General features: G+C 33.3%; 2 protein-coding genes across 6 annotated transcripts in view; one reads left to right on the top strand and one right to left on the bottom strand.

Annotated features, from left to right (window-relative positions):
* The window catches only part of LOC126746647 (organic cation transporter protein-like), a 32,071-nt gene extending 30,007 nt beyond the window's left edge, over positions 1-2,064 (top strand). For 4 of the 5 annotated variants that reach the window (XM_050455231.1, XM_050455011.1, XM_050455163.1 and 1 more), the window contains exons 10-11: positions 1,401-1,537; positions 1,597-2,064. In XM_050455231.1, coding sequence (XP_050311188.1) covers positions 1,401-1,537; positions 1,597-1,714 — 255 coding nt within the window. In that variant the 3' untranslated portion in view covers positions 1,715-2,064. Of the gene's footprint in view, positions 1-1,400; positions 1,542-1,596 lie in introns of those variants that run through there. The other variant, XM_050455299.1, reaches the window with a different exon arrangement.
* Positions 2,065-2,070: 6 nt separating this feature from the next.
* Positions 2,071-24,389, bottom strand: part of LOC126746332 (poly [ADP-ribose] polymerase) — a 56,608-nt gene continuing 34,289 nt past the window's right edge. Inside the window, exons 9-15 of the mRNA XM_050454578.1 lie at positions 20,349-20,558; positions 20,079-20,290; positions 19,711-19,977; positions 19,173-19,391; positions 18,998-19,117; positions 11,020-11,178; positions 2,071-10,727 (exon numbers count right to left, since the gene is read on the bottom strand). Of these exons, the coding sequence (XP_050310535.1) occupies positions 10,473-10,727; positions 11,020-11,178; positions 18,998-19,117; positions 19,173-19,391; positions 19,711-19,977; positions 20,079-20,290; positions 20,349-20,558 (1,442 nt within the window). The 3' untranslated portion in view covers positions 2,071-10,472. The remainder of the gene's footprint in view (positions 10,728-11,019; positions 11,179-18,997; positions 19,118-19,172; positions 19,392-19,710; positions 19,978-20,078; positions 20,291-20,348; positions 20,559-24,389) is intronic.

Genomic DNA, 24,389 nt, shown 5'->3' with positions numbered 1-24,389 from the left:
ATTACAAGAAAAGGTAAAATCTTTTTTTTTATGTTATATAAACAATTTCGTCTTTTTGGTCATATTTTATGTATAATTTCATTTAAATTAAATAATTTTTCCAAAACTACAAAATTCTTAGTCGCAAAAAAAATAAAAAAAGTAAAACTGGCGCAGTTGAAATCTGAACCCAGACCGACCGGCTCATAGTTCACTCCCAATACCATTAAGCCATAAAGCGCTTGCGGTGAATGTTCGACAACGAGTTTATATAGTACATAGGTACACATTGTCATGATTTTTTTTATTTTTATTATTTTATTAAAGACAATGTTATTCATCCTCCAATTTTTTTTGCTTAAAATAGTCCAAAGAAGATTACCTTACTATTTCATATTCAAAAATGTTAAAATTCGGAGATACCTAAAGTCCTCCTGCTTTTCGGTTACGACTTCTATCTGGTTTTCCAACATCCATAAAATGTCCCAATTTATTATCCTGGAAATTTTTTTTGTCGTTTTGAAATACATATTTTTGATTGTTCTTATGTCGCCTTGGGATATGGCAAAAAAAATCCTTACGTTTAGGATGTGTACAGGAAAAATCAACAAGATGTTCCAAATTAGGATAATGATCTGAATGCCTTTAAAAAAAATCTAATATTAAAATATTAACGATAGCAACATAAAAACTTATAGGATAGGTAATATTAGGTACTTAAACAATAGCATAATACAAACATAACCTTAAAATTATTAAAACTTACCTGACATTACTTTTACGCTCTTTAGACTAAGACTTTATTTCCTTTTTCTACTACCACGATCCGTATCACCAACTATATGATCCCCTGTCACAGGGCAATCCATTATTTTAAATTTATTCCGTAAAAAACAAAGAACTTGAAAGTACTCAAAATAAACACTTCTAATCGCAACAAGTGTAACGACAAACAAATGGCAATAAGTCCACGGTGCAAGGATAAACTTCTGTTAGTTTGCCTACTGGTAATGGACATATACCATATAGAAGGTCCAAGGTATTTTCATTATTTAATTCGCATGGGACAAAGTGCATTTGGAATCCTCTTTTGTGGCATAATACTGTAGCAAAGTGTATATAGTTTGCAACGCCATCTTTGGTTGAAAATTTGAAAAAAAGGACAAAATCCATATGGACAGTCTGCTCCACTTTTATATTTAATTTTACTGAGAACCAATATTTTGTCAACATTTCGATCGTTATTGGATCATTCTTAGGACTTTAATGCCAAAACTGACAAGTGTTTAGTTCCATATCCCACTTTTAATACTCTGGGATCTTGAACTCGTTAACAAATTAACGACCAACTGGACAAGTTTTATCAGATCCCTGGGTAATAACGCTGCCTAAAAACTATAAAATAAAACGTAATATTTTAGGCTCACTATTGGAAACCCATCCCGTTGCTAGTTTTCGGCTCATTGGCCTTCACTGGTGGTATTCTATCACTAATACTGCCTGAAACGCTAAACAGGAAACTGCCGGAAACTATAGCTGAGGGAGAAGCTTTTGGAAGGTAAGTTTTATAATACTTAAGTAAAAGTAAGTGTTCAAATAATGTAATCGTTTTTACAGAAAGCAAAAAACACCCCTAAAGACTGTACAAGTAATAGATATTTCGAAAGAAGCAAATGAATCTGATAACCCCGCAGTAGATTCGACCCTGCTAAATAGGGGCTCCAAGGACATCTGAGCTTTTACTTTGTTGCATTTAAAAAATTCCAAAGGATTTATTTTTAGATCTAAGAATAGCTTTTGCTGCCAAAAGTTTACCTATTGATGGTTTAAAGTTTGAACTAGTATTATTACCACGTTTTAGTATTTTTTTTGTATTTATAGAGTTTTTACAGTTAACGTATGTTTTTTTTTACTTAATTTATAATAATGATAAAATGTCTGGTTGATTTACATTATACCAAAAAATGTTTTGTATATACAAAGAAAAGGCCGTGATTTGAGAGATTAATTATTTATGATTATAATTTGTATCGGATTATTCCAGTTTAAAAAATGTCGTAGGGATAATAAATTTATTTAAAGCAAGAGTCGTTTTTTTTTTTAATTGAAGCGTATTTATTTACGGATAATATACCTATTATATGTATAACATCAAAAAAGTAAACGCATTGAAACAATGAGGGAACTTACCTGACCTCAGCATTTAGGTTTATATAACAAATGGAACAACATTTTAAACATAAGACTTACATAAAAAACAACTTAAAAAAAACATTAATATATAAGTAGGGTACGTGGCGTTATCACATAAATAAAACAATTTTCCGGTCCTAGTATGATGTTTAACAAATGTCACAGATCTATGCGAGATTATCAACAAATATGCAACGAAGCCTTAAAATCACTAAGTAAAGTAAAAACTTTTCAGAAAGGTAAGGCTGGTTTTTGTATTCAAAGCAATTAATTTATAGTGGATACCCAATTATCCGGACCTCGGTTAAAAAATCTTTACTACAGTAAAACTCACTTTTAACAACCACGTTTATTGCATACACGCACTTACGTTAACACTGAAATTTTGCAAACATTTTATGCTGTCAGCTAATAATTTTTTACTGCTTTTATATGGCGTTAAAAAACCCTGAAATTATAGTATTTTACTTTCAAAAAGTTAAAGCTCTAGTGAATTATTAAAATATTTCGATATTATTTTTTTTTTATTTGACTTGCAAGTGGTTGGTAATCTGTAGATTGGAACATCTGTCTACTCTGTACATTCTATTGTTCATGTCTGTTTTTGAGGGCATATCTCGTTTACTCTTACGCTCCAGCATGTCACAATTGTGCGAGTCTTATTAACATGGGATATAAACATCAAAATGATATTTTAACTGTCCAAAACGATACGACACGATTGTGCAAGACACCTCTTTATGCTTTTAACGCACGGGCTGGATTCAGTACCCATTTTGACTTCTGCAGAGGAGCATGAATGTGACTTGTGATGGCGAATAACGGTAAGTTTTAACTAAAATTAATTTAAACCGTGTTTTTAATGTCAAATTATTTAAGTAATGCATTGTTTTCCCTAATAAGCTCAAAAATATTCTGTGGCCATTTTTAGAAGTGCGTACTATATCGCTGTATCACAATTGTAACGGCTGGGAGCCAACCAATACAAAAAAAATTCGGTATTGTTTTTTAATAGTTATGTTTTTTCTAGGATCCAAAAGATTATTGAACTTGGAGAGGCTCGCAGCCAATCCAGATGACGTGTATGAACTCCTTGATGACCTTGAGTCCCATTTCGAGGTGGAAAGCGATAATGATGATGAATTTTTTGCTCCACCCGAACGCGTTTTATCGGAAGATGAAGAGTCCGAAAGCAGCAGCGACAGCAGCAGCAGCAGTGACGAGGACGGGCCTAGACCTAGTACCAGCCAAAAAAAGTCTTCTGCTCCAACATGGGTAAAGCAGCCATTTGAAGGCAAAGAAATCCCTACTATGTTTGATAACCATGAACCTGAGCCAGTTTTGAGTCCATGGGGTTATTTTAGTAGATATTTCAATGATGGGGACAGCGTTAACTTCTCAGTATTACTTGCAACAACATGGTAGGGAAATCACTCCAAAATTGACTGATGAAGAAATTAGGCAATTTTTTGGTATGTATGCAATTATGGGATGTTTTAAGTTTCCTAGAATCCACCTTTACTGGAGTATCAAATATCGATTACCTCTCATAGCTAATGTTGTGGCGCGTGACAGGTTTTATAAACTTCGAACGAATTTTCACGTAGTCGATAATCTATCAGTATCGGATGATATCAAAAAGAAGAATCATCTCTCGAAAGTTCAACCAATGATAGACCGAGTTCGACAAAGATGTCTTGAAATTCACAGGCCAGAGAATGGTTGTTTTTCAATTGATGAGCAAATGATACCCTTTTTAGCACGATGTCCTATACGTCAATTTGTCAAAAATAAACCAAGGCCGGTTGGACTTAAGAATTTTGTCATTACAACGTCTTGTGGTACAATATTGGACTTCGAAATATACCAGGGTTCCTTATGACGCCATTGCCAGATAAACAACTTGGTTTAGGGCCATCAGTTATTCTTTGTTTAATAGAAACCTTGCCACCTGAAAGCTTTTTTTTTTTTGACCGATATTTTTCCACAATACCATTATTTGAAAAATTAAAAATGGAAGGAACGGGAACCATAATGACAAACAGAGTAAAAGGATGTGTATTTCAAAAAGATGCTACTATGAAAAGAGGCGACGCAGAAGTGTGTTTGACAAAATGAAAAGATAACAAATCAGTCATCATGGCAATCTACGGCTTTTGGAATAGAACCAGTAAAAACTGTTCAGAGATGGGATAAAAACACAAAAAAAACATATAGAAGTATCCTGTTCAAATGTAATTAAAGTTTATAATGAAAAGATGGGCGGAGTTGATATTTGTGATCAAATGACTGAGGCTTATCGAACATACTTTAAAACCCGAAAATGGACATTTAAAACCATTCTACACTTATTTGACATAGCTATTGTGAATAGCTGGATGGAATATCGAAATGGAACAGGCTCAAACGGATGAAAATGAAGAACCTTCTGCCAAGAAGGTAAGATATACACCTCTACCTTGTGAAGATAAAAGATTCGATGGGTTTGATCATTGGCCAGTACATGAGGATCAAACCCAACACTTGTCGCCTGGAATCCTGTCAAAGTAGATCAAGAATCAAATGTATTAAGTGTAATGTTTACTTATATTTACAAAAAAACCAAAATTGCTTCAAAACATTTCATGTTAAGTAATGCATTTTCGTAGAAATAAACATTTTCAATATATTTTTCGTTTTTTTCACATTTGTGCCAGTATGATTTTGACTCCTATCCAACACAATCGTGAAAGTCCCTAAAATCTTATCAAATGTGATTTTTTTTCTGAAAAAAATTAGTATCTCTAGTAAGGTCATAATAAGGTCATTGGCGTAAAGTTTTGTCTCAAAATTCTAAAAAAAGTAGACTCGGGAGCATAAGGGATACTGCATAAACATAAAAAAGATGTCGATGCAAATGACAATTTGTTACCACCAGTGGACCATCGACATCATCTCAAAGATCCAGCTCGTCTTCGATGTGAGATGAAATTAAACTGTTGCAGCCACGATCACCACCAAAAAAATGTAATCGTGATCCTAAACTGATGAACAATGCAGTTCAGATAATCGAAGCTTTGAAAGATAAAAAGCCAACAAAGCATCTACAAAATAAAAAAAACACCACCGAAATCTGCAAAAAAAAAACGGAAGCGTTCAGAGTGACTTTTGTATTATTTATGTAACCAATTTTTCGCAAAAATTAACATCTAAGAAATCAATTAAATGCTGCGAATGTCAACCGCTGTTCATTTGAAATTCTGATTGACTCTTTTACCTGGAGAACTGTGCATCTGTTCATGAAGAAGAAGATATGTCAGAAAATTGATTTTTTACTGATTTTCTAATATTGGAAAAATAATAAACACTGAATAATAATAGTTTTTTGTTTAAAACAAACACCTCATTTTCTTAAAATTAGAACGAAGCTTCTTTACTATTCTAACCTACCAACCCTTTTCGAAAAAAGGCTATTTTGTAACTATCGAATCTCTTTAAAAAATTTAATTTACCTGTGTACATAAATCAATTTCATGACACTATAAAGTATATCTAGCTTTCAAACAATAAGGGAGACCGGGGTTGGTTGTTACAGGGGCTGGTTGTTACACTTGTCATCAATTGTCAATTCGTTGTGCGCCGGTAAACCGACCAGTGTTTGAGTTCTGCTGTTCCATTGCTCATATTTATTCGATAAATGCAGTGTATGTATTTTCTAACCTTAAAAGCAATTATTAGTTGACCGGACATTAATATTAATATTTCCGGTCATTTCTTCTGATTAATAATAAGGTTAGGTTTGAGATGCTTCGTTTGCTAAAATATACGAACCGGGTTGGTTGTTACATCTTCAACGGGGTAATTTGCTACATTATAACAACCAACCCCGAATTTGTTTCAACTACAATTCTTTGACGTTTTTATCTTGTTTGATAGGCGATAATATGAAAAACTTCAAAAGAAAAACCGAAAGGGGACGTATAGCACTAGACACCTTTCGTAGTGCTGCGAAAGAAGTATTGGAAAATAAAAGATCTCTTAGGACGGTTGCTGAACAATATGGTGTCAATTTCATGACCCTGCAGAGATATTGCAGAAAAATTAAAAATAAAGGTAAGTTTACTTGTACAGTTTGTTTACACACCGTCAGGATGAGATTTTTTTTAATTTATAGAGCTAAATGATCCGGATCCTACGGTTGGCTATACAAGGAACCGTCAAATTTTATCTGATGCGATGGAAGCTGAGCTAGAGTGCTAGCTACTTAATAGAGTGTTCTAAAATGTATTTTGGTCTGTCAACCAAAGAAGTTCGAAGATTGGGATTTGAATTGGCTATTAAGAACAACGTTGAAGTTCGTCAAGCTTGGCATGAAAACTCAATGGCCTCAGGAGACTGGTTATCTGGATTTCTTAAGCATCATCCAAAGCTATCTTTGCGGACTCCCGAAGCAACCAGTCTGAGCAGAGCAACGAGCTTCAATCTTTCAAAGATTTTTTGATCTATTGAAGGAAGTCAAGGATAGGTACAAATTTGAATGCCAAGATATTTACAACGGAGATGAGACGGGGATTACTACGGTCCAAAAACCAGACAGAATAATAGCGAATAAGGGTGTAAAACAAGTGGGGAGTGTGACTTCTGCCGAAAGAGGTGCTTTAGTTACAATAGCCCTGGCTGTAAGTGCTAGTGGAAATACAGTTCCTCCAATATTTGTTTTCCCTAGAAAAAATTATAAAAGTTATTTTGTTGCAAATGGCCCAAGCGGATGTATTGGAACTGCAAAAAAATCAGGCTGGATGATCCAAGAGGACTTTTCTTGAACATTTCATAAAGCATACAAGGTGTTCACAAGAACGACCAGTTTTGTTAATCCTAGACAATCACGACTCACATCTTTCAATTAGAGAAATAGATATTTGTAGGCAAAATGGTGTTATAATTTTATCTCTACCTCCACACTGTTCCCATAAACTTCAGCCCTTAGACAGGTCCGTCTATGGCCCACTGAAGAAATATGTTAATAGTTTGTGCGACTCCTGGTTAAGAAACAATCCCGGCAAAACCATGTCAATCTATGTGCGTGATGCTCTACCATTAGCAGCGACACCAAAGAATATTCAGTCAGGTTTTCGAGTTGCAGGAATATATCCATTGAATAGGCACATCTTTAATGATGATGAATTCCTCTCTAGTTCTGTAACTGATCGCCCTGATTCTGTCATTATCCAAGAAAATGATAATAATCCTCCCGGAAATGAAGAAACTGTTACAGAGAAGCCAATAAATAATATTGAAACCTCCAGAGATGGCTTAGAAACGCCTGACCCTAAGGAATTTGAAGTTGTTGCCGTTTCAAAATCCCCTACTACTTCAAATATACCGCCGTCCTTTTGCCCCTAATTCCAAACCTAACATTCTCCAAATACCAACTAGAGTTGAGTCGCCGAAGCCTGGTTCTTCACATGATATATCGCCGAAGCCTGGTTATTCACGTGATATATCGCCGAGGCCTGATTGTCCACAGGATACCAAAAGTAATACGCTCGATTTTAGCCCTTCAGATATACGTCCATTTCCAAAAGCTGGAATTCGTAAAACTAATTTCAGAGGTCGTAAACGGCGCAAAGCCGCTATCCTAACCGATACTTCGAACAAAACAGAACTCGAATTGGAACAAGAAAAACGAAATTCCAGAAAAAAGAAACAAGAGTTAAAAATTATCAGAGTTAAGAAGAATCTTACAGGAAACACAAAAGGAAAACAAATAAAAAAGTGTAAAAAACCTGCTGAAGGCGAATCGAGTGGCGATGAAGATGACCCCTTTTGCTTGGTTTGCTTTGGACTTTATTCAAAATCAAAGTCGGCTGAAGAATGGATCAGATGTACCAAAAGACTGGTACAATGGGCTCATAGTCTCTGTGTAGATGCCGATTTGTTTTTTGTATGTATCAACTGTGACTCAGATGACGATGCTTAATGGTGTAACAACCAACTCGAAGGATATAACAACCATGGTTGCTACATTTGTCATTACTTGTTATAACCATTGACAGTTTATTTTGTGTTTGATATATATTTATTTTGCATTATTTGTTAGTTACAGAAAAGTATAAGCTAAATAAAACTATTATAAGATGTTCATAAAGTTTCAATAAAATAAAATTACAAGTATTTTTCTTCAAATTGTAACAACCAACCCCGGTCTCCCCTAGTAATGGATTTAGAAAAGATGTAGTCGTTTTGATTTTATCGTTTAAAAACGCGTTCCTACCTACAAACCTCTCTCCTATTTTTTATTATTTTTCTATGGCTGCATAACCAAAAATGGTGCTGCAGCATATCGGCAAATACTGAAAGTAAAAGGCAATCTTTGACTCCGGCTGACAAAAATTTATGGTGTTTTTTTTTGTGAAAATCGAGTGAAAAGTGAACGTTCCAATAATGCCGCAAGTGTTTTAGTTTTTCTGATTCAATATTCTAAGGTTGTAGGTGTGTTATGTTCATTTAAATTGCTGTCTGAAAAAAAAAGCAATTTGCTTAGTTATAATAAATTCCATAAGCGAGGGTATTTAAAAAAGACAACAATGTCAACTAAAATGAAAAACAAAAACATTTTAGAAGCACGCTTAGTTTCGAAGCTAAGAAAAAAATACGCAAACCTGCTGTCAAAAAAAGCTTCGATGAAGTATCAATCACAATAGTAGTATAATTCGACACATTCTTTAAGCCACACCTGAATAGTTTGCAAAACTGTTTAATATCCATGAATTTTCTTGTGACTCCGGTTGGTTTGCATAGATTTTAAAAAATTACACGATATAAGTTTTTTGAAAATCTGCAGAGAAGCTGCCAGTGTATGTTTAGAATCAGCAATAGACTGCATTAAATCATTTTTAGTTCCACTTGTGAAATATGACTAAGAGAGTTTTTTTTATAAACTTTTCCAGCTTTTGAGTTTTAAGAGTGATAAATGTGTAGGAGGAACGAATAACCGTCCTTGTATACGCGAGGATGAGTGGGACTGAAAAACGTAAACCTTTAGCTAGTGGTAAGTTTAAATAAACCTATAAGATAGTTACTTATTTTGACGAGTATTACGTCGCGATTTAAGTAAATAATTTAGAAAATACTATCTCATCCGCTCAACTATTGAAAAGAAGAAGAAAATAGACTTATCGAAGTATTTAGAATAAATTCGAACTTAAATTTTCAATGATACCTTAATTATATATTTAAGATTTAAGTATATATTTCTTTAAAGTGCGTGAATAAGTAAATTTTTCTTTCTTTTAAATAAATGACCGTACTTGATAGTTACTGAAATAGTGACGTAATACACAACAAAATAAATAACAATATAGATTTTGCTTCAACCTACAGGTGTTTCAGCTACGTAAATATATCAAAAATAAAACAACTTTAGCAATAAATCCTCTAGATGCTATTAAAATGGGTATAAACAACAATAAACAATAGCTGTAAACCTGCCTGGCCTCATTTTTGAGTTCGATGATTATTTGCCTTGAGGAAATTATTTCACAGATTGACCAGACTGAACAACTTGATACTGATGAAGATGACTAAGAGCTATTTGAGGAAATACTTCCAATATGTGAGAGGAGTCTTAAAGGAATCCCTAATCTAAAGCGGTATTTGAAAAGTAACAGCAATCCGCATAATCATTTAATAAGTTATTAATATTAATTAACACATATTAATAAGTATTCGTAAAGGTTATTATTTTTGTTTCTTTCTTACAGTAGATCTGATAATGCCTAGCACGGGCGAAACACCTGCAATCTTTTTACTTTTTATTACAATATATTTGTGACTTGTAGCATGATTTAATACAATTTAATTGAAGTCAGTCTCTAAGAAAACATGGATCATTTCTTTGAGTACGAAAAAATGTTTTTTAAGGTTTACTCCCCATCCCCAGCCCTAGGTTGTTATAACCGTATTTTAACTATGTTCCCATTTAGATACCCCCGAAGATTTAATACTTTTTTTTTTCAATTTTCTTCAACAGCCACTTTGAGTAGAATAATAGCAATTTATTATTTACTTTTCCATGATATTGTTTGTCTTCTGGTTACTGGATAGTTTAGTATATTTGTTGAGAAAGTTATGTACATAAAGAGATAAGTAAAACAGGTAATATTTGTACAGTGGACTACAGATCGCCTATTTTAATAAATTTATCGCTCCTAATACAAAAACTTGCCTTCCATTTGCAAAACTACCTATAAATTCTTACAAAAAATTACCGATTAAATTATAAAAGTGATGCTTAATAAACTGCTGCATCAACTGGTAACTTAATACTTATATTTGAAATTGACTTTAAGTAAGTATTTCATCTGGACTTGGGCGACATCGTATACGATGTACTCGTTATATAGAAGAGAGCTTCCCGTAGTACCAGGCGCAGGAACTCCTTGACCTAATGGCACTTCTGCATCCCCAAGTTTCTTTACGACGGATGGATCTGGGTGGGTTTTACCAATACCTTTGACGCTGTGGTGCCCTTTTGGCAATTTTTCGATGTACTTGGCTTGGTGGCACTCAAGCATCTAGGAAAAGATGTTGTTTTGGTTTATATATTGTGTGTAAAAAACCCTAAAAAATTTTATCAAAAAATGTCTTTAAGGTCATCCTGTTTCTGGCTCGTTTGTTTGGACTTTGAGGCACTGATAAGTGAATATTCCAAAAACGAATAAAAAAATGTGATACTTTTAAACAACCAAACAATTGCGATCGAACCAGCGACCAGTAAATAATTAAATCTATTCGGTAAAATAATACTGTATAATGTGAAAAACAAACTTATATTAATATTGTGTTGTACTCTTATAAATAACTTACATTTCCAAGAGCGACTTCACAAAGCAATAGAAGACCAGTGGGACTGTTCATATTGGTGCAACAATAATTTGCCGATTTTGACACCATGTCGGCAAAGTAAATACCTTTACCGAACATGTAACCTGTTACCGGAGCTTCCGGTGGGGCGATCCTTAGACCCTGAAAAAATCCACATTTATATTTTTGTCTTATAAAACAGTACTTTGGGTATAAAATATACTTCTATTCCCGAATTGCTGATGATTCCTCTGAGATTATGGCATGATTTTACATTTTTTTAAACAACTTTTACTCTAGCCTGCATTTTATGATTACCTTTTAAATTAAAAACGATCATTAGGCTTTATATCCTGGCGGTGGCGGTTCATGGAATTTTTATTTGGGGGAGAGGGACGCGCAAGTAAATGATAATATAATATGAGGAATAAAAAAGTAAAGATCATCCGCCAGAGGCTAAAAAAACTAGAGATTTTCCATCCAAATTATTTACCGAAAGCTATTAAAAAAATAACGCTGTGGCTAGTCAACCGTTAACGGCTGGCGATATTCAGCCGGAAAAATAGATATGACGTCATCTGTTACATCACAAATGACACGTTTACCGGCTGAATAAATCTAGCCGCGAAAAAAATGAGGTAAGGTTCTTGTTTTCTTTTATTATTTGTTTATTTTCTGTGAATTTTGCGGTACTTGTGGTTGAGATTAAATATTAGTTTACTACTGTTTTTATAACAGATATTATAGTGGAGTAAAAACGGTGGGAAAATGTTAAAAATTTTTTTTTAAAGGTATAACCACATGAAACCTATACAGGATCATTGATTGGGCCCCTGTGCATAAGAAATTTACGACAATTACGACATATTTTGTGGGGTCAGAATTTTTTTATCCCGAAAAATGTCAATATGTTATATTTATGTTTTTTTACACATACCACGCGATAACTTCGAAACTAATTAGCTTATAAACATGAGATTTTTTTTAATCGATTGGAGACATACAGGCGGTTCTAACAGTACTAATTCGTGTCCCCTGGTGAGCTTATTTTTTAAGAATAGAGTAAACTCAAAATTTTACTTTTATTGCTGCATGATTTTCGGTAAGTGGGAAACTTTTTTGTTTTAAGGAATTTTACCATAGTATCTGCATATAAATTAAATAAGAGATATTGAAAAAGTTTTTAAAGTAAGAACCAACCATCTGTGACAAATACTTTTAGAGCTATCGTCACTTAAAATATTAACACAGGGACGCGCGGCGATGCACAATATACTTACTTGGAGATGCCCACAAAATGTCGCACGGTACCGCGCTCTCGATGTGTTTTGAAGGCCCGTTTGGGTAACTCTTGACTAATTTGGCGATTCGATGATTTTTTTTATTAGAAACGCAGACTGCACTGGAATTACACTTATATAGTTTTAATATTAAGTTAAAACAGGAATTGCAGAAATAAAAAAAGAACATAAATTGAAAAGATTTAGGTTTCTTCAGACTCTGAATCGGACGAGCTTAGTTCTTCATCTTGTGGTCTGTTACTACATATTGCACACGTCACAACATTTTAATCCTTGAGCTAAACACGTGCACCTATTATTATTGCAATTTTTGTCGGAACACCGAATTGACAATGCTTTTCTTACTTCATTGGGGTTTGGATCTTGTATTGCTGATATTGGTCTTGATATTTTTCCAACCATATCAATTTCGACATCATCTGGAGTATTGTAAAAATCATCGTTTATCAACCATCATACAAATTTTAGAAGCATATTGGGAACTTGTTTCTGAAATTCGGCTTGATTTATATCATCTGGACTGGTAAAATAGTTGTGTGAAAATTTAAGGTCATGCATGTATTTTTTTAAAATACTGGCTGCTTTATGAAAAATTAATATTTCGTTTTCTATATTACCGGTATCAGTTTCTATTGGCCTCGCAGAATAATTTTCTTCAGAACCACTCGTTTCCGAGCTAGCAGATTCATTATTTATGTTGGACAATCCACCAGAGACCTTGTCTTTGTTTTGAGAAGCCCTAATATTTCTATCTGCATTATAGCCACAATAACACACCTTGTGGTATTTTGCATCGTATGCAAATAGATCATCATAACCAGAAAGCTTAGAAATCATGTTGATATCATTCCTTTTTTGCAGCAGCAGCTAATAGTATAGGTGGACTTTCCTGTACCTGTAAGAAAAGTTAACCAAAATAAATACCCCCGCAGCGTATAATATAACAATAAGCAGTCTTGTTGCAGTAGCATAATAAATCGTGACTAAAAAAATGTGAGGAACTTAACCATTAATATTTCAGGCATACACCCGCCTTGCGCAGAATTTTCAAAACAATAATAGATTTATATTAAAGAAAAGAATAAGTTAAAGTGCAAAAAAATACCTGTCTGTATAGCTATCAGTTGCTGATTTTTGCCCTTTTTTCGGTTTTATTACATATCAGGCACATTTTTCGAATATCGAAGCCTCTGTTGTGGATTCTGCTTTGAGATGAACAAGCTTCGTTGCCTTCATTTTTGACAATTTGGGACGCATGCTCAAGATTTTGTAGGCTAGTGTAAGATTTTCTAAAACGTAGATGATATTTAACTAGTTTTTTCTTTGCTAAAATATCATCCTTTTGGCCCAATATATTCTTTGCACAATTGTCTTGTCTTTTTTCTGCAGCACTTATTAATGTTTTTAAGCCCTGGATTGTAGGATTTTGAACTACCAGTTTGTCACTGTGGCTTACAGTTTCTCCACAAATTAAACACTCCATAATCAAACAATGTACAATTATTTAAATATTAAATAAATTAAACACAATTTAAAGAACTTGAGGCGCGTAATGAACTGAACGCATGAACCAACAGAAAAATCATATTACACGCAAAACAACAGTATTCCACGTAACCGACTTATATTAGCAACGCATACGTAACGGCCAAAAAGTGCAATACACGGGCACCGCCTACACGGCCGCGCGAATAATTACGATTTTAAATGCCGATATCTTGAAAACTGTGTGTCACAGACGGTTGGTTTTTATTTTAAAAACTTTTCTAGTATCTCTTCTTTAATTCATACGCAGATACTATGGTAAAATTCCTGGAAACAAAAAAGTCTCTCGCTTACCGAAAATCATGCAGCAATAAAAGTAAAATTTCGGGTTTACTCCATTCTCCAAGAAAAAATACGCTAATCAGGGGACTTGAATTAGCACTATTATGACCGCCTATATATCTCTAATTGATTTAAAAAAACCTCATGTGTATATGTTTATTAGTTTCGAAGTTATCGCGTGGTATGTGTAAAAAAACATAATTATAACATTTTGTCAATTTATTGACATTTTTCGGGATAAAAAAAGGTTTAACCCCTCAAAAGATGTCGTAACTAGTTATTTTACATGCACAGGGACCTAACTAATAATCCTGTAAAGGTTTCATGTGGTTATACCTTAGAAAAAAAATTTCGAGAAGGAAGCGACTTCTTTTATTGTTTTTACTCCACGATTAGCGAAAAAATAGGTAGGTTGGTACCTAATCTGCATAATTCTTTCAATATATGTATACATGCTATAGGTAGTAGCTATATTATTTCAGAAGGCAATTGATGAGTATTCAAAAAGAAATTATATCATTTTATGGAAACGGCATGCCAGGACAATTTAGTCAAGTAAAGTTAAGAGTTTTTTAAGTGATAAACTTATTTATTACGAACTAAAATATGCTTGTGTACATGGAGGTAGAGGTTTTGTTTCTTTTAGCAAGGGCATACGTGAATCGTCGTAAGTACCTATGTATATTTAGTATTTATCCCCATACTTCATAATATTTTTTGTAATTGCAATGAATAGAATCCATTAATAATAATGATCTATGTTGTAGAACATTATTATTAATGCATTTATCAGATTTAGGGCTTCCAAAAATGGAAAAAGTTTAGTAAGTAATAGCCATGAACAATGAACACAATCATACAATTTCAAAGGTAAAAAATGTAATCAAACTTTTTATTTTTTTCTACTAACGATATTAATAAAACAAATTATAATAATAATAATTATAATAATATTGATAAATATTTAACATAGCAATAATATTTACAGGAATATTATGCCCACTACCCAGTTCACAGACAAATGCCTGAAGAGATGAAAAATATTACAAAAGAGTTATTAGTACTAAAGGCAAATAAAAAACTTGTTAAAGAAAAAATGACAGAAAAAACTGGAAAAGTAATTTTACTGAAAGACCTGTCTAATTTGGCATCAGTTAAAAATGTGAAGAGGGATAATTTGGCCTGCTGCATTAAGCTAATACAGGATAAATATGGTATGGAACGTACGTAATATACCTGCATTTAAATTATAAAATTTACTTTTTATCTTAGAGTGTAAAGTTTCTGTTCTAAAAGATGATGATTCAAATTTCCAAGCACTGTTTGCCCAAACTCCTTATATGAAAAATATTTTTGAATATTTTTCCGAATTTATAGCAACTGATGCTACATACAAACTCTTAAATATAGGTATTCCACTTTATTTAATGCTAGTAGAAGATGGCCAGTGTCAAAGTCAGATAGTGGGCATGTGCTTAATGGTTTCGGAAAGTAAAGAAAATATTAGTTGGTTTTTGAGCACTTTTAAAAAACTTAACGGGAAAGCTACAGAAACTAAATATATTATTACAGATAAAGATATGAACGACCGAGCGAGATGTAATTGAATCGGTCATTTGAGAAACCCCGTAAGTCCATATTTTGGCGAAAATGACATTTTAGCATTATTATAACTTGAGGGTCTAGACGCATCGATTCACAGAGAAACCCCGCTTGTTTCCATATAACTAACGTTCCAAATAAATATGGACTTCTGCTATTCATTAGAGAAACCCCTTAAGTGCAGGAGTTATGGTGTTTCTCAAATGAATGCGCGCGCGATATCCCCACCTACGCAGTTGCTTCTATCGAAAACGTCAAGCAGTGGGCAGTATTATAAAAGTAAACAGGCCGGCTTGCGTTTATTATTTTTTATAAACCTATAACCACTTTACCTTTTAAAAAATCTACTGAATAAAATGTCTAGTGATAGTATATCACGACGAAAGTGTGGCAACGAATCCGAAAAAAAAGAAGGAAGGGTGTGAAACAAGTAGAGTACCAGTGTGAAAAAATAAAGAAATCGAGAGTGAAAAATGAGGAATACACAAACTATAGGGGCCATATTGTTCAACCGACTCCCCATTTATATCCGTGCAAGTATGTATTAATATGTTTTTTTTTGTTTTATGTTCTACAGCAATAATGTTTTTGTTATAGCCGCAAAAAAAATGTATACCGAACTTGCTTACAATGCAAGATGCTGAAATCGTGTACAATGGAATAATTTCATTGCAAAACAAGGACGAGCAAGATATTTTACTGCAAAACAACATAGATATCTTTGATATAAAAAGACGACGTGGCAAAAGAAATGAAGAAGCACCTCAGAGAAATTCATCATTTAGGTACCTAATTTATGAGATAATACTAAAAGGTGATCCGACAAAAATTTTTTTTAGGTATTTGGTAAATGTTCCCGGAAAGATTAGAATCAATGTTTGTAAAAAAGCATTTCTTAGTGCCTATGGTGTTACCGATGATAGAATTCGAAGAATATGTAAACTTTCGGCTGCTGGCAGTGCTCCCAAAGATAAGAGAGGCAAAAACACTCCCGGAAATGTAATGTCTGGAGAAATTGGGCAAAAAATCCACGAACATATTTCCTCATTTCCTACAAAAATTGCGCATTATACCACCCGTGAAGTGCTTTACCTTAACCCTCGTTTAAATGTTAAAATTATGTGGAATCTTTTTATAGAAAAGTACCCAGATTTAAAAAATGGGGTCAAATACAAATTTTATATGAAAATATCCAATGAAAATTTTGATTTACAGTTTCAACAACCGCAAGTTGACACATGCTGTACTTGCGAGGAGCTATCAGTTAGAATTAAGAGTCCTACCTTAAACGAAAATGCTAAACGGGTAGCGATTGCTGAAATGAGTGCATAATCGCCGTGCAAAAAAATTTTATTCCAAAATTTCAGAGATTCAGAAAAAATGTTCAGAAGATCAAACTGTTCTGGGTATTTGCATGGACTTGTTGCAAAATTTGCAACTTCCTGTAATTCCAGTACAGGAATCATTTTATTTACAGCTAACAGTAGATGTTTTTAATATTCATGAGTTGCGCAATGATACTTCTAGATTTTACATCTATCATGAAGGAGAGGCAAAAAAAGGACCCGATGAAGTATGTTCCATGTTGCTGGATTATATTAATACAGAAATTAACCCATCTGTTAAAGAATTGTATGTATTCTCAGACGGAGCCTGGGGACAGAATAAAAACCACGCTGTTGTTCGACTGATGATGGCTTTGCAATCAACTGGTAGGTTTTAACGAATTTTTCAATATTTTCCTGTCAGAGGTCACTCTTTCTTGCCATGTGACAGAGACTTTAGTGTCGTTAAACGGAAAATTAGACGAACTGATCGAATCTACACAATGAAGGAATATGTGTCATTAATTGCAAATTCCTGTTTAATTCTTGGAAAATTCACTGTTAAACGTTTACAAACTCATGAGGTCTTAACTTTTCAAAAATGGTGGCCAAAGTTCTTTAAGAAGAATGTGCTCTCTAATGAGTCATATCAAAGAAAATTACCCAAAGAACTAAAGCAATCGTTCACTATCTCTAAATTCAATCAATTTGAATATTGTGAAGACGGAGTCGTTGTAGCTCGAGATTTCATTGATGGATTGAAATCTCATTCATTTTCATTGAAATTATTGGCATCAACGAGGATTAGTTTGCCTTAAGAGACACTTTATAATGGCCTTGTTCCTATCAATGTGACCAAACTGAATGACGTTAGGAGCTTGACGCAGTACATACCTCAAGAGAAGAAATACAAAACTTTTATGGGGAATTGACTCGGTGGGATACTCTGTAGATTACATAGTAATAAATACATGATTTATTCATGAAAGTTTTTAGGCTGTATTTATTATACTAGTTTACCTTAACCTTAATACTCTGAAAATTGGCATTCATTTGAGAAACCCCGTATGTTTCCAAATTTCAAATTTTTTTTGAGCTAAAAATATTTTTTTTGGTGTGCTATTATGTTATGTCTTTAAGTTTTAACACTAAATTCTTCAAGAAATTAGTATTGAAACAACTTTAAATTTATTGTAACTTCTTGTAGGACGTTATATCCAGTTTTCTCAAAATTGTATTTTTTGGACTTACGGGGTTTCTCAAATAACCGATTCAATTAAGGAATTGTTTCCTAAAGTTTCATTAATTTTATGTATCTTTCACACAATGAGAAGCTTCCGTCGTGAAATAAAGTGTGAAAAAATGGGTATAACTGAAAGTCAAAAAAACCTATGTTTGGAGTATTTTCAAAATTTAGTTTATGCCAAATCTGAAGAAGATTTTACAAAAACCCTGGATAGCTTTAAGGAAATTGCACCAAAAGCGGTCTTAAGCTATTATATGAAAAATTGGCGTAATCTCATGCCAAAGCATCAGTGGTCAATGCATACAGAATTTAAAATTTAATTTTTTTTTTCTTGTGGCTTTAGTGAATTTAAGGAAAGTGCTAACTGTGACTGATAGTTTTTAATGTTTATTTGATTATTAGTTCGTAATTTATAACTATTATATTTGTTCAATAAATACATTAATATATTTTTTTTAAATATATGTACTTTATTATTTCTGTTTTTTTTGTGTTACTTATTTCTGTTAATATGTTTTTTCTATGACCAACTTAGCTGGTATATGTATAATAAATAAATGAATAAATAAATAACCTAGTGATATTTATTTACCCATTAACAGCAACAAAATAAACATTTTAATTATATAAACTAATATTGAAACGCTTTTCATTCTTTTTTAATAATTTGTCTTGCTTACCTGAGACAAAATACCGGCAAAGTTAGTGGTTCTGGAACCGTGCCACAAAAGCTTACGATTATGCATCTTTTTGAATGGTTTATACCTCCTCTCTTCTCCTTCACGCCTAACCACAAATACCTAAATATAAAAATACATTAGTATATGCCAACAAACATAACGTTTAAAAGCTTACATCTTGCACGTCTAGTTCATAAGAGCTATGGGTGGCCGCATGCGTGTTCTTAACATATTCATGAATGATCTTAAACTCTTCAGATTCTCTATGCATTATGTCGATTTCTGCATTTAGTTGTTTGTAGTAGGCGTCTACTGTGTGGTCTCCGCCCGAGGATGACATTAAGTTATATGCCACCTCCATTTCCAAGAGACTGTCTAGCATATCAAGCTTTTGCTAGAAATGTAATACTTAATTAGTACAGTAAAATTTTGTAAACAAAAACTCTTTTTAATACGTCCAATCAATCATGAGTAAGGGATTAACTTATTAAAAGCAGCCTTACTTACGTAGTTTCTATTCTATTCTATCACGGCACAACTACCACCCCATGGGCATCACTTTCTACCCCATGCATGGGGAAAATCTGTTAAAACAGAGCTGGTAAAAAATAAAAACAATTTTGCCCAATTTCCTTTTTTTCCGGATATCTCTACCATATCTACTGTTACTTATCTTGGACTGTATTTTAGTATTATCAAAATGTTAAGCTTACCTTGATAACCTCCTTATCATTCAATAAAGGAACTTCATCCACTCCAAAACTGTGTGGAATTAAAGTATAGAATCTATTTGTTGCTTCAATTAGCTTTGTTTGGCTACCATTCTGGTCTACCAAATTTTGCAATTCGGATAGTACCCCAAAGGCTTTTTGAATCTGATTTTTGCTCAGCTTTCCGAGAGGCATTTTTTCCATATCTAACTCAAATTCTAGCAATAGTTTCTTCATTTGGTTGACGTCAAATATCAATTTTATAAGATCCTAAAATCAATGCTTTATTTACATATTTCTCTAATAGAATTGTTGTTTTGTAGTAGTGGGTACAAAAATATACTCTCAAACACAAATGTTTTTTTAATTACCTGTACTGGTGTCGGCAACTTAGATTCAGAAGCAACGATATCCAGTTTCTCATGTCCATCACCACCGTAATCAATATCAATTGGATACATTTTACCCGGCACTTTAACGAAATCACAACGGTCTTCCCAAGCGTTCCCAGATTTTTCCTCGTAGAGCTCCTCGAATTCTCTTTTGGCATCATGAAGTGAATGTTTCTCCTCGGTTTTGTTTCCTAAATACCCAAATTTATACTACTCCAGAAATACTAATAAATCATTTAATATTTTTACCGCCAACTGTAGTTCCGATCCTTCCCCAACTCCTGAACAGCCAATATCTGTTACCTTTATCCGACTGTAGCAGTTGAAGCTTGTAGTAACTGTTTCTGTTAGTTTGGATGTCTGTTAGACCCAAGACGGCAGTATATTTTTCCTTGTTAGAATCTTCATATACGTGGGCGATATCTTCCAGTCCACTGTCTGGATCAACCGCCGAACCACCTAAATACAAGTAAAAATTCTCTTCAGCAAACTAGTCTTTACTCGTCTATTTAGTTGTTTATAAAGAAATTATTGATATATTACAAAAGCACTATAAAAAGGGAGGTAAACTGTGTGGATAACTGCAGGCCTATCTGTTTGCTTCTAATTGTCTCAAAAATTTTTGTTAATCAAATTGTTAAATTTTTTGAGTGCAATGACTTTTTATCAAATGCCAGTTCGGCTTTCGATACGGTAAAAACTTACATACTGTGCTCGAACTTTTGCATAACATTATGAATGAATGAGTTTATCTCTCTGCGTTATTCTGTGATCTTAGAGAAGCATTCGATTGTATGTCTGTCGAGCAATTATTAAAAACTTTGAAAGACAGCAACAACTTTGTTTAAGTTAAACATGTTGAAATTTTCAGTTTTATATTAACACATAATAACATACACTACCGCTCAAAAGTATTTGCCCACCATGTTTTTTTTTTTAAATATTTTTAATTAGATACAAAAATCTTATCTTTATACCTATAAACTATGGTCCGCTGAAAAACACTGAGTATTTAAAAATAGTCTTGCAAATAACAAACAATGTAGTGAAAATATGCACTTCTTCTAAAAAACTAATCTGTTTACAGCTCGTTTCCGATGAAATTTGAAACATTTAAAAGTGTTTAGTCTTCAAGAATTGATTTTGTGTAACATTGGTAAATAATTTCGCTTGCTTATTGATGATTGTTACCGTTTCTTTGCTGGGCCCTGTAACACAACCACTACAAGTTATACAATTGTAAATATATTTTCTACACTTGTAATTTTTCCGAAACAGAACAATCTTGTAATTACCTGTGCGGCTCTAGTAATTACGAAAGATTTTTTACATCTGTAAACGTATTCTGTAACACAACTTCAACACTTGTATATTTGTGTTAAAGTATTTCCCACAATTGTAAATAATGTTCTACCCATTTATATCAGTGGGTAAATTCGGTAAACGCAGTATTTTAATATCAACTTTCTCACTGTGAACATTAATTTTCGTTCTCGGTATGTGGTCAAGTGACTCGGAAAGTGACAATGAAGGTGCCCTCCACGGGGAATACCGATTCAACATAAGAACAGACTTTAATTTTCTTAGCGATGGCGAGTTCAAGGAAAGGTTGCGTCTTAGCAGACAGCAATGTCAAAGTCTTGTTCGGGATATTGGAGCCGCGCTAAATAATAATACAATTCGGTGGTATGGATTGACTCCACAGCAGAAGATATTAATTGCTCTACATTGGCTAGGAAATGGAGGTCAGTATCATGGCGTTTGCGATATGCATGGAGTTTCAAAAATGACTGTGTGCCGATGCGTACATGACACTGTTAATGCGGTAAATGATATAAAATTTGACGAAATCGTGTCATGGCCACATAATACATTGGATATTATTCAAAGATTTCATGGCATCGCCGGTTTTCCCGAAGAATGTGGTGCTGTTAACACTGATAAATATAGATGCCCCGACTATAGACGAGCCAGCCTTTGTAAATCGCCATGGTAAACATTCAATTAGTTGTGTTATTCAATTTATTATGTTAGTGCTAACTGGCCCGGTAGCGTTCATGACGCAAGAGTACTTCGTAACAGTAATTTATTTCGAAGAATGGAAAATGGTTGGAGACCCCATCCTAATTCGGTGATTCTGGGAGACTCAGCTTATCCGCTAAAACAATGGTTGAATTGGCGTTTGGGATTTTAAAAGAAAAATTTCCTTGTTTGAACTACGTACGCGTGAGCCCTGTTTTTGCTGCAAATGTTTTCAAATGCTGTGCCACTTTATGCAACATTTCAAAAGGTGATGGGGACGCGGATGATTTCATGGTAGACGATGGTGAAGAGTTATCAGACAATGAAGAAAATTATGAACATCTCGATGACAATCCCCCTGTTGGAGCGCAAGCTAGATTAGGCGAACTGATTAATTATTTTAACAGAAACAACAGACTTTAGTAGTAAAATATGTATATAGGGTGCTCTAAAATTTATTAAAAACGTGTTTTATTTCTATACTAAAGTTCAAAAATATACATATCTATTTATTTCATTTATTAACAACTTTTATTAACGAAGGATTTAAACTATATCTAAACTATAGGAACTAGATAAATTATTATAAAGATAAATAGGTCTTGCCGTTTTCTGATTGGAAGTTATTTTGGAACCGCGAGGTAAATTCAGAAAACGGTAACCCGAGGTCCTTTTCTAATTTTAATATTTCCAGCTTGGTTTTATAGTTTTGTAATTTTATATGTTCAATTTTGTCATAATTGGAATCTGGGCTACTTCGAACGACTCAGAGACTCCAAGTCCACAAATAATTGGAGATTCCTTTCCAACAATGTCCAAAATCATCTTATCTACTTCCGTTGACATGCCTTTCCCACCAGTCCATGTTTTTTTCGCGTTTTCTATTTTAAGCTAAAATGCGAAATAGTATATTATGTCATTGTGTATATTTTATCTATAATGGGTTTAGTACCTAATGTCAAAATTACTTGTAAATAAATTATGTTGATTGCTCAATAACGAAAGACTCACCATTGCAGATTTCTTCAAATTCTGCCAGACAGTATCTCTTACGTAGGTCCAATCCTTTGCTGAAACTAAGCATATACTTTGAGCTACTTGGGCTATTTCCTTCCATATCTCGACTTTGTCTTGCTTTTTTAGTCTATCTAAGAAAGCGCCAAATAGAATTTCCTTGTTGTCTTTAATTTTTGTCAAAAACTGCATTTTTCTTTCGAAAATAATTTGTTTAGACGACATTTTTACTAACCGAAATCAGCTTTCTCACCGTATCGCTTATACGAACAAACAAACTAACAAACAACCCATAGCTTTTAATCCTAAAGAGCTTAAACTCGTTTTAACAAGTCTGTTATACATATGTACGCGTAGTCCTACAATTGTAAAAAAATTACAATTGTAGTTGTTTCTGATGTGTTACTGAATTCATCACGACTTGCAGGTACGGTAAATTAATTGTAACTTGTAACAATTGTAGTGTTTGTGATTTTCTTAAATTTAATTAATTGAAAAATGTATTGTTTATATTCATTTTTTTATAAATAAACCGATTAATAAGAATAACTGATGGGTTTATTATTTTTAGTTATAACTTTAAAACAGTAATATGTAGGCAAATACTTTTGAGCGGTAGTGTATATACACAATTGTCATGATTTTTTTTTCTTTTTTTATTAAAGAAAATATTATTCATCCTCCAATTTTTTTTGCTTAAAATAGTTCAAAGAAAATTAGCTTACTACTTCACAATGTTAAAAATCGGAGATACCTAAAGCAAAGTTTACTGAATAAAATACAAGTTGCTTCACTGGGCTCCATGCGCCGAATTACCTATTTACCGCCCCATTTGCCGGGCGACGCGACGCTCCAACAATCGAATCTGTTGGGTTACACAGTGAGTAGAGTTTAAATCGTTTTGATGTGCGAGCGTTTTATTACTAGTTGTACCGGGTGGACTCAGTGGATTGGCAAATTATTATAATCTATTATATTAAAATGTCGACTTATTGTTCGGTAGACAGTTGTTTTACAAAGCGTGGAAGTGGTTTGATGTTTTTTAGATGTCCGAAAAATGAAAATATATATATAAAATATATAATAAAATATATAATTATATATATAATAAAATATATATTTATATATATAATAAAATAACCTTGAACATTGAAAGGCTAGAATTAGTAAACAACAACTTTGTTTGAGTCCAACATGTGCACAGGGGCAAGAGGGGTGTTTTGTTTACAAACATATTTGCCGATTCTCTGTTGT

This window comes from Anthonomus grandis, chromosome 1 (genome assembly GCF_022605725.1).
Source record: "Anthonomus grandis grandis chromosome 1, icAntGran1.3, whole genome shotgun sequence".
NCBI classification, from domain to species: domain Eukaryota; kingdom Metazoa; phylum Arthropoda; class Insecta; order Coleoptera; family Curculionidae; genus Anthonomus; species Anthonomus grandis.
Note: the sequence above shows the minus strand (reverse complement) of the source record. Positions and strands in the feature narration are given on the sequence as shown.